General features: G+C 37.2%; 1 protein-coding gene across 1 annotated transcript; it reads left to right on the forward strand.

Moving 5' to 3' along the window:
* The first annotated feature begins 8,792 nt into the window (after positions 1–8,792).
* LOC121410940 (neuropeptides capa receptor-like) lies at positions 8,793–11,790 on the forward strand. The gene has a single exon (XM_041603346.1). The coding sequence runs from the start codon at positions 10,352–10,354 to the stop codon at positions 11,651–11,653; it is 1,302 nt and encodes a 433-aa protein (XP_041459280.1). The 5' UTR covers positions 8,793–10,351; the 3' UTR covers positions 11,654–11,790.

Raw genomic sequence — 11,790 nt, forward strand, 5'->3', positions numbered from 1 at the left:
TTGTTTGCCTGGTGGCAGTGGCGTAACTACAGGGGGCATGTGCCCCCCCCCTTAGCTGCCCCCCCCCCCAAAAAAGAGAAGAAATTAGATGAATATAATAGTCCTTAAAATGTCCTGATTGGGGTCAATATATACACAAATTTCAACTCGCGCTTCGCACTCGCATTGTATGTTTAGTGAGACAAATACGCATCATGATTTACAAAAAATTGTTTATAATGTCCAATTTTTGGGTCTTGATATAAAAAAATTTCGTGCTTCGCGATCGCATTATTTGATCAGTGAGATACTTATTCTTTTAATGGCACAGTCCTTAAAAAAATAATGTCTCTATCAGGTCGGCATACTTGGCAATCGAGCTTGCTTCGCGCGCCCACTAGGTGACTCAACAAATTTTACTGGTCATCCCCCCCTCCCATGCCGTGACCCACGGTACACCACTGCCTGACGGGAGGGGAGGCACCATTTTCCAAAATTTCACAGGGGCGCCAAAATTAGGTGGGGGCCCCCGGGGTGCGAAATCCTGGATTCGCGCCTGTGATCAAAGAGATCCATATCTTGTTTAAGATGATGAAATATCCACTTTTCAAAGCAAACTACACAATAAATACTTCAGCTAGCACATCGAGCTTGCATTATTTTCTTAATCATTTTTAAAAGTGTTTGAAATATCCCGTTTTCAGATCCGAAAATCATCAATATTCAGCTCGCCCTGGGCGCTCGCATTATCTATTTTTGAGAAGTGCCTTTACTCTTCATTAATTCTTACAAAAAAATCCTCCTTTCCAGGTCTAATTGCCAATAGCAGCGCTCTCCCTTTGACTAATGAGATACGTATCCCTTTCATGATTTCTTATATACAGTCACTAACAGTAGCGTACCTAGGATTTCCCACGTGGGGGGGGGGATCGTCCGCCAAAAAAATTGACAAGGAAAATAAAAGGTCTTCAACCAATAAAGGATTTCGTACCAGAAAAAAATTGACAAGCAAAAAAAAAGGACCTAAACAATACAGGATATAAAGGACATTTTGCGCCAGAAAAAAAATTGACCCCCCCCCCCAAAAAAAAGTCTTCAACTTCAAACGATGGGGCCACCGGTGACTCGTCAGGGGCGGGGGCAGGGATACGTCCCTTGCAAGGGTTGGAACTCGTCAGGGTGGCCAGTCTGCCCCCCCCCCCATAGGTACGCTAGTGGTCACTAATGTGCCTTTTCATACATTCAGTATTTCATAAATTTCGCTTCTCACTCATATCAGTTGTTTAGTTAAAAATGCCTACACATCCTGTTTGTTAAAAAAGGAAAAGATGAATGAAAACCGATAATACAAAGAGAGAGGAAAGGCAGAAAAAATTGTCATGGCAAATAAAACGCATTGGCGCTTTGGCGTGCATATTTAAAATAGCCCTCGCCATTTTCTCTCTCAAAAACGCGATCAGGATATAATGTATATTTCCTTTTACTGATTGACACTCCCGTTTACTCTACTCTGTTTAAACTCTAACCCTTCCTTTCCGGAACCCCTTTTTTCTCCACTTTCTCCTTTCCCTTTCCTTCCTACGTATATCGCTCACTGCTTGCTTTCTTTCTTCATGTTTCTTAGCAAACCGCCCTTTACCATGTTTACTGTCCTGTTTAGATTTATATTTTCATTCATTTCATTTATATATACCATGTAAATCAAGTAAAGTCAATCATAACAAGTCAAAGTAAACAATTAAAATTAAATAAAATAAAATGATGTCATTAAATCGACTTAAAACAGACATGATCGTAAAATTTTATATGAATAGATTAAAAATATGTTAAAGGATAAAGATATGATACATGATTTGTGAAAATGGTGGATCCTACTCGAAGCAGAGCTTGTGCTTTGTGGATTCCTCACTTTGAACACAGAGATAAATTTGAATGTCTGTATGATTTTGGTCGCAGAAGGACATTCTGTGCCTATACTATTTAGCACCTGAGTTGAAAGCGCTAAATGTACATTTAACGTCTAGTCCACCTGGATGGAGAGTTGCAAATATAATGTCCCGCCAACGTGAGTATCTATAATTTGAAATGAATAAAATATATATACATAAATAACAAAAGAAGGCTATACTCATCGACACGGGGAATAAGCCGTCTAAAATAACCATAGACAGGTGCGATATGATAGACATTATTAGAAAGTGTGAGGAGCTATGCCCTTCATGATTATTTATATCTTTAATCTAATTTTCTATCTTGAGTGCAAAGTACATTGACCATCAGGAAGAACAATGAAATGATAAGAAATCAATAAATATATGAATGAAAATATGGATAGGACATCTGGCTCAAATCGAATGAGAGCAGATGGATAACGCTATGTAGAGAGATAAACAGGATATATGCTTAAAATATCAGAGATGGCCGAAAAACAAGATACAAAGTTGATTGCGTGCGTGGCATTTTGATGACCCTAACTTGATGACCTAGATGGATATACAGGCCTATACATCATGGACACCAACCTTGATATGAAAAAGGCGATTTATTGTTGGGGGTGGGGTGGTCTATGGTCACTGTTAATTTCATATTTAATCATTTGTTGTTGGTGGTGTTGTTGTTGCCATTTCCAGTATTTCCATTCTTGTTATCACCAACATCATCTTTATTATTATTATTATTTGGTGTTAATATTATCATTGTTATCAATTATTATAACTGTTATTATCATCAGTATAATTATTATTACCATATCATCTTCATCATCATCATCACCACCATCACCATTATCATCATCATCATCTTCATCTTCATCATCACCATCACCATCACCATCATTATCATTGCTAATGTCGTTGTTTCGTAATTATATAGCCAACAATATATTTACACTTTTATTATTTCTCCGTTTTTAGACATATGCTCACTTTTTACAACTTTGTATAATTTCTTAACTAAGTAATACAATGATGGATTATTATCTTATATAAATACATTGTACAAAGTTCATGTAGTACAACAGTGTCATAAAAAATATGAATCATACAGAGTACATCAGCTTTAAAAATAAGTTCATGTACCAATAATGATAATGACAGTAACAATAATTAGAATGATGATATACATATTGATGAACAGTTCATCAATATGTTATTATCATCATTCTAATTATTGTTACTGTCATTATCATTATTGGTACTAGTAATATTTTCATCGTCATTATTATCATCATCATTATTTAGTATTTCACGCAATAATCACTGACCATTTAGCATCATCATTATCATTATGTTTATGTTCGATGCCAACATCGTCATCATATGCATGGCCATCTCCTTTTAAAGTTATCATTCATCATGATTAGAATCTAAGAATAAAACCTGGGGTTGTTTTTTTTAAGTCTGATGTTTTTTTAATTATGATTCCTTCTCATTAGCAGTTATATCAAACCATAGGGGAAATAATAAACTGTCCGTCGTTTATAAATGTACTTTGAGTTATATCAAAATGACCGGAGGTCTGTTCCATACGACGCCGAGAGGCCGGGCTCTGTGACGCCGGTCCTTTACCCGGCAATTAACAAAGAAAATAATATTCCCAGGAATATTCATCATTAAAGATTGGATCCAAGTGTTGCAGTATTTCATTCATATAAGCAGTTAAAAAAATCATTAAGTCGATATTTTCACACTGACAGATTAGATCATTATATAAAAAAGAGAGAATAATGACGATGGCAAGCCTGGAGTTAAATACAGAGTAAATTTGTCCACTCATTGGGCTTTCACCATGGATGATAAACTTACTTCTTCATCCATCCAGTGTTCAATAAGATTACGTCGTACTGTATGTGTATATCGTTGTAATCGTTGTAATAATGTCATATTTAGATAGGTCTATACCCATTGCCATATTAAGCCTGGAACGAGTAATGACTATGATGACGAAAGACTGAATGTGAAGAGGTGGGTAAATTACACTCTAACAAAAAGTTTACCCAATATTGGGTAAAATGGGAAGATGCATGCTTGTTTGGTAAAAAGATATCAAATATTTTGTAAATTTCACGCAATGATGCATTTAAATCTTCAACAAACCTACATTTTGCCCAATATTGGGGGGGGGGAGTAATTACAAAGCAAACATGCATGTTCCCTTTTACCCAATATTGGGTAAGTTTTTACTCTATGTTTTTAGAGTGTAATATAATAGGCCTACCCGGGGTAATGATGTATATGGAATAACAATGTAATAATAATGATGATAATAATAATAATGATAACAATAATAACGGTATAACCAGGGTATAGCTACTTCAGTTCCGAAAACCCTGCTATTATCATTACCCCGGCTAAGCTATATAGGCTACCTATTCAGGTGAACACAGCTTTTTGGTGAATTACTTCATGTCGGTACCTATTTCCCTCACCTGGGTCGAGTGCAGTACACGCTTAAAAATAATTAGGAGGAATGCTTAACACATAGAGGAAAATGTGTTGAAACCAGTTCAATGAAGAAATTTGTGAAATGGAAGAAAATAAATGTTTACATGAAATGAAATGAAAAAAAATAGGAGAAATTAACATAATTACATATTGCTAATCATCTGATTTCAAAATGAACTAAAATTCCTTTGCAGGTTCCCTGATATTTCACTATTTTTAAATTGTCTTTAATTTCAAATCGTTGAATTCTTTAATTTAGATGAAAGATTATGCCATGTCTGAATTTCATGTTGAGTCTTGTGATATAATTTTCTTTATGTTTAATAGTATTATTAAGAAACATGTAAAAATAAAATATATTCTAATACAAGACAGTCTTTGCCTGTATACGCGTGTCAGGATGGTAGTCTATGCAGAAGGCATGGGATTGTTGGGTAGAGTAAATTACTAACTAAAATCAATAGAAGGAAAGACCGAGGAAGTGATAGCTTACCTTCCCCCACACCAACCCGTCGACGGCGTCCCTCCCCGCGCCCCTCGATCGGTGTGCCATCAGATATATCAGACACTCTCTAATATGAGCCAAAGGTTCATTTTATCACGGACCTACTAGTACTACCACCATGTTTTTACCCAGGGCAGCCTCTTCAGCCGGACTGATCTTCCAGGGCTTCCAGTGTACACCCTGCACCCATGCCTTTCATTCTATCTAACTCACCACCCTTCTTCCATTTTCAAATATCTTTAGTAGGCCTGTGACTCCATGGAAGCATTTTCATCAATATATTTAGCCCGACAGTGCTTTTGATTGCCTGAAAAGCATTGTTATGGCCACTGTCGGATAAAACAGGATCAGATAAAACGTCCTACATCCTTTCATTAAACGCTTGTTTTCCTGGAGATCGAACCTGGGGATTGAAAACACGACTTCCCACTCCTCATGATAAGGGCGCCTTACCACTGAGCCACCATGGCATGTATTTCCAAGTTCATTATTATTTTTGTTCTAAGACATAAGATGTACATCGTTTCTGATACAGATCTTTATATATTGCATAAGACAAACTTCACTAGTTGGGTTTCTCTACATGAGTTATATTGAATTCAAATCTGGTCTCAATCGAAACCAACGAAAGTTTATTTTGATCTTAATATAACTGAGTATAATCTGACCTCCTATTTCCCTTTCATTGCTCAAGAGTTCAATGTACTTCAAACCAAGTCGTGCAATCAAATCTTGATGTACTGTATTAATTTCAATATGTTTTTTTTATATTGGATCTAATAGGGCCTATCTGATGCAATAGGCGTTTATTGTCTCAAGCTATACTCCTAAATGTTATCATCGCCTAAATTATGATTTTAAAAAAATCATATAATATAAAAAATGAGGAAATGCAATTCTGCCTAAAGCTTTCAAAAGCCTATAAGCAGAAGTGACGATACAACCGAGTTTACATCCTCAGCATGTTTATAAAAGAAACTCCTAAAAAAGAGCAAAGAATAATATAATCTTTCATTCTAGGATCAAGAAAATACTCAGATAACAACTCTTAGTTTCTTGATAAGACAAAAGTACATGATGAAATTCGATGAAGATTTAACCACTTGCAGGTTTTGCATTATATTTCCTTGAATTAACGTGAACAAAAGTCGTTGTGGGGGTAAATTAGCAAAAACGAATCAAAAAGAGGAAGAGGATATAAGGGAAAATGAAAAAAAAGAATAAGATGAAGAGGTTGAACCATAAATTTACTCAGTATAGTATGGTCACGCATGAAACAAAGGGGGCTCAATTATTTCATTGATTATCATGATTGTCTCCCCACTCAAGCATCTCTTCAAAATATGAAAATACAATGCGATAAGCCCCCCCAAAAATAATAATATGCAATAATGAATTATGAAATATCAATGATAAAAATTATTTCGTTTCTGAAATTCGGTTATCATGATGGTCAATTATAATTTCTTTTGATTTGCCGTAAATTACATCAGTTCTCATTTTAAAAAGACATAGATTTCATCAAATTTGGTAAGAAAATTATTAAAATAATGATCATATATAGTAATAATAACAATTTTACGATCAACGAAAATCTTTGACTATGCCGAAAATTATTAGGAGATCGTTAATTCTAATCCAAATAAAGGTAAACTTCAAAAGAAAAATATATCTCCGAAAACAATATCCACATGAAACACTCAGATTTGCAACGAGAAAATCCTGAATTGGGATGCCCGAAAAAAACAGTTTATTTCAAGTCATCTCGTCAACCTTTTTCAGCTTTCTTTTTAGTTATAACTCAATCAACCTCCTGCCGAATTCCATCGCGGGGAATGACTGGGAGAGATGGCACACATCGACATGAAAAGGCAAATCAGAACGGGCATATTCTAATGGAATCTAATTCAGACTAAAATCAGTCCATTCAGGATTTCGATCAAATCCCTACAATCACAATTTAAGTGTAATAACGATGAACCTTTTGAATGGCCATCCCAAAGTTTGTCATTCTTATTCGTTCCGTTTTTCCTCTTCTATTGAGAGAATTTTCTTGAGAATAAAGGCAGAATGATTGAACGAAGACGCCACTAACGAAAAGTAATGCGCGCCAAAAAAGCGAGCGATGATCGTATGTAAGAGAAGATGGGTACCGATATTTATTGAACGTAAGAGGGTTGTGATTATCTTCCGTTTGAGTAATAGCGATTTAATAGGAAATAATGGCTGTATGATACCCGTGCGAGCTCGCAAGCGGACGAATGCCAATTTAGAATACCAACCCCCTGGGAATCTTCCTTCCAGACCATTAAGAGTTCCTAAATTATTTGGGACGGTAACCATTGTCAATGCTAAAAGATGTTTGGAGGATGACTTTGCCACGCGTCTTTCACAATAGACATCACTTCTACCACAGGCAAAGAAAGGTGATCTTGAAATGGACATAAATAATCTTGTCTTTAGTGTGTAATTACGTATCGCCAACATATGAGATAAGGTTAACTTTAGATTAGGAGAACGACATTTGTACAGCTTCGTTCTTTATATATACAGTTTAAGATAAAGGGGTGCATTGCAGTTTCTTTGGGGGCATGTTCAAAGTTCGTCTTTCGCAATCCTTTTCTCAAACACAGTTTGGTAATATGGTAAATATGATCATTCTGGTAGTCATGGTTACTGCCTCGCGGGGATGAAGATCTGCTAATGGAGACAGATAATCATAATCAAACAAAAATGGGTAAAGGTAAAAACTTGAATGTTCTCTAAATGCTGGGATAAAGATGAAGGAAATCATAACATAACGACGATGCAATTCTAATTTTGCAAAAAGCTCCACCGACGGGGGATAGATATTGGGATGTTTGTTGCTTGGCTATAGGACTCCACCGAGTCTGGCTCTATCTGCCCAATTCAAGGGTAAATTCGATCCAATTGTCATATATTAGTTACATGAATGGAGCTCGCAAAGGAAAGACGGGGATTTGTTTTCTTTGCTTTTGAAAATATGAAAGCCTGACAGACTGAGAATAAAACAGACATCACAATACGGTTATGCATATCGAGATGCGAGGACGTCTGTTATAGAGAAATAAACCAGTTGTCTTTATATATATACATTGAGTGAAAAGCTTCGGTCCAAAGGAAAAAGTTATGATGAAACATTGAAAGGCAAAGAAAAAATGGCATTGTGTATTCTTCAATATATTATATGTAGGTTAAGAAAATACAACAATGCCGTGACCACTACGAATCAACTCTTGTTCTTTCCTAATTGAACATGATGAGCTGTTTCCTTAAAAACTATTGGAAAAGGCAATAATGATGATTGTCTGTGAAAGTCTGATAAAACTAAGCACCTCGACAATTCCGTTTTTTCAAACACGAACACAGATTTTGATTTGGATTACTTGAAAAACATTAAGATTTTGAATACATATATACTTGTCGTGATGAAGCAGACATACAGCTTGGTATTAAGTTCAATATCCTTATGATTGTGGCTTATAATATCGGAAAGTGTTGGTTTAATGATTATACATGTATTTAGAAAGGGAGGTCAATCGAAAAAAGGACTTCAATATTTCGTTGATCTCTGTATTTTGGCGCCTATCTTCATTTCTTTGTCCACCAGAAAACAACTAATTACCCTGTGCTATACAATAAAAGGGGAAAAATAGATATATTATTTTCTTCAAACAAGCAAGATCCTTCCTGGTCCAAGCAGCCTTTTCCTTCACCATCATAAGTCGAATTTCCTGTACATTTAAAGAAAAGAGACTCGACCAATGCCATCCAGGAAATGGCTGCGCTTATCTAAAGCGAATTTCTTTGGACAGAAGAGTCTCTCTCTCCCTCTCTCATTTCCAAAATTCCCAGGTATGCCTTTGTGTTTGAAAACCAACCAACGCCAATGCTCTTTTGCTCAGGACATCCTCATATATCCCAGTGACCCACGCTCATCTGTGATTGGCTAAAAATCACTCAATGAACTCCAAATCCAGGGAAAGAGAGATACGATGATCATACATGAGCGTGCATGCTTGTTGAGCTACGCCCATCTTACGTGACGTCATATCACAGTTGTCTCAATTGAAATCGAACCTCTTTTCCAGATCTGTCATTGACGAGTGAAAGAGGTGTTCCAACCTTAGTTTCGGACCGTGAAGTATTTATTTCTGATCAGGAAAGAAAACTAACGGCTGTCATTCGATGATGCTAGTCATTTTGCAAGACATATGGTGTGGTGCTTCATTTGGGAATGTGCATCGTTGCAACACCATTTTCATCAAAGATAATATTCGTTGAAAATGAGGATTCCAACTCTTTAGCATTGTAGTTTTTCCTAAAGTTTGTCCGAAAATACTACAATCGCTTTATAGCATGAGATTGACAGGAGTCATTGGTCACATCCTCACCCGCAGTGCTACCAGAACGATTTATGGAGGAACAGGAAAATTACTAATTAAAAAAGGACAATTTTGTTGGTAATTGGACATATGGCGGGAATTTCTTTGTAAAGGTGGTATCGATATCAACATTTATCGTGCCATGTCGTCTGCCCCAATGTTCCCTCTCTCATGGAGTGTTAATGAGTAAATTGAGAAGTGGTGCGTGCTCTTGTATCATAACATTTATATATCAACTTCGGAGGATATCTCTTCTGTAGAAGGTCCTATGGTAATTCAGTTTCTCGGCAACGATTGAGAGGATTACTTGAAAATCAACCTATACTCAAAGGATCTCAAGGGTACAATTGTTATCATATTCACTGAGTGACTAACGAGGCTGGCAGTGTCTTAACATCATCGCTGTGTTACAAAAATAAACCAGAACATAGAATTGCTATATCAATTTCGGCTAAATTGATTTCTCTTAATGACGGTGAAGAAAAAATTTAGAGCATCGGGGATTATAAATCTTAATAACCTGATGTCACAACAACCATTAGTAGGCGTCTTATTACTAGTATTTCGAAAGGTATATCGTCTGCTTCATTGAGGATTGCATAGAGATTTGATAAAGCGATAACTGATCTTGAAGGCGGTGGAGTGCATTAGATTCGAAATGATAAATACAGTTGAACAAATCTTGCAATGCGTATGGTATAAATACATGTACTAACAATCTGACATTATCTTCTACTCTTGGTTCGTCAGCGTTGATAACTAGAATGCAAACCAGTTGGATATCTTTACTAATTGGTGTATTTAGTCTTTACTGTTGACCTCGATCTGAAACAATACAGTTTGAAGAGAAACACGATATTATGTCATAACATTATGTATCTTACTTGGTAAATTTGGATTGAACATATTGCATTAGAATTCGTGAGGAGTAAAAAGGGATCAGTTCTGTTATTCAATGTGTTGACGATATACTAAAGTGATAGTTCCTGGATACTACTTGAACTGCGTATGATTAACTGATGCAACAAATCTTTATGTCGTCCGAAGAGCATTTGGTTCTCAGGAAAGAGAATATTTTGCACAATACCTTCACAATGTCTGAGGGGGGCGTTTGTCCACCTGGGGTGGGTGTCTATGATATTCGCAATTATTCAGTTGCAGAGGCAGACACGTTTCTCTATCAACCAGGTGAAGTTGTTCTCATCACGATCGTCATGCCAATAATCTGGGCCATCGGAGCTATCTCCAACATCGCCTTCATCTTCGTCGTCGCCCGCATCCGTCGCATGCGTACCGTTACCAATTATTATCTCCTCAATCTTGCCTTGGCTGATATCATGTTTTTATGTTTTGCAGTCGGAGATAAGGTAGGTCGGTATGCTGCGTCTCCGATCTACAACGACCAGTACGGCTTGAAGACAGTAGGATGCGTCCTTCTCAACTACTTCGTACAACTCTCCTATTATGCATCCATCTTTTTAGTAACCCTGGTAACGCTTGAGAAGTACTATGCTGTGTGTCGACCGGTTCAGCATCGGCTCATCAGTGGACGAAAACGAACAATCCGGACCGTAGCGGCGGCATGGTTGTTAGCCACTGCCTTCGCGCTCAGCCTTATTCCTGGATGGTTTAAGTGGACCCCTCTCTGCTTCTTGTGGCCTGATGACGAAAAGTACGAGTCCTTGCCAAATCTGTCCGGCTACTGCCTACCAATATCTGACATTTTCTTATCAATAGGGAACGGCCTGCAGACCATCCCGTTTTTCGTCGTCATGATCCTTAACTTCCTCATGTACGGACTTATAATACGCGCTGTCAACACGCGCGTAGCGGTACGCGAAAATCAACTCGCGTCAACAGCTGTGCGTAGTATTCAGATGCGTAATCAAGTGGTACGCATGCTCATCGTAAACGGCGTCATCTTCTTCATTTGTCTGGCTCCATACCAGTGCTCATCTTTCGCTATGATGATTACATCAGCCACTGAGAATTACGTTTTATCCGGGGATCAGGTAGAGAAAGTTATGTGGACAGGTAGAATCCTCTCCTATGTCAACTCTGCCATCAATCCATTCGTGTACACCTTCGTCAACCCAAGGTACCGGCACGCATTCTTCGAAGCTTTCGCTTTCTGTCCGTCCATTAAACGACATCTGGTGAAGAAAGCTAAGATGGAAGAAAATGGATCGAGTAACATCAGCATGGACCAATCTGCAACCATCAAGCGAACACAAAGCCGCAAAGAGTCAACTGCTACAACAGATTCTCAGATCTCACAGATTGACACTGCGCCGGTTGTTGCACACGACGTTGCCATCTGATTTTTTGTAGACATTGGTTATTTTTGTATAAACTTGATAAAATTGTTAAATTTTATAATTTCGAAACAAGTATATACATATATATATCATACGAGAGTATGTTCGTCGTAATGGGGCTGGTGTATGACTCGTTTTAC

This window comes from Lytechinus variegatus, chromosome 1 (assembly GCF_018143015.1).
Source record: "Lytechinus variegatus isolate NC3 chromosome 1, Lvar_3.0, whole genome shotgun sequence".
Lineage (NCBI taxonomy): Eukaryota > Metazoa > Echinodermata > Echinoidea > Temnopleuroida > Toxopneustidae > Lytechinus > Lytechinus variegatus.

Excerpts from the sequence above, each read along its gene's own strand:
- LOC121410940 (XM_041603346.1), top strand. The coding sequence starts at position 10,352 with ATGCAACAAATCTTTATGTCGTCCGAAGAGCATTTGGTTCTCAGGAAA.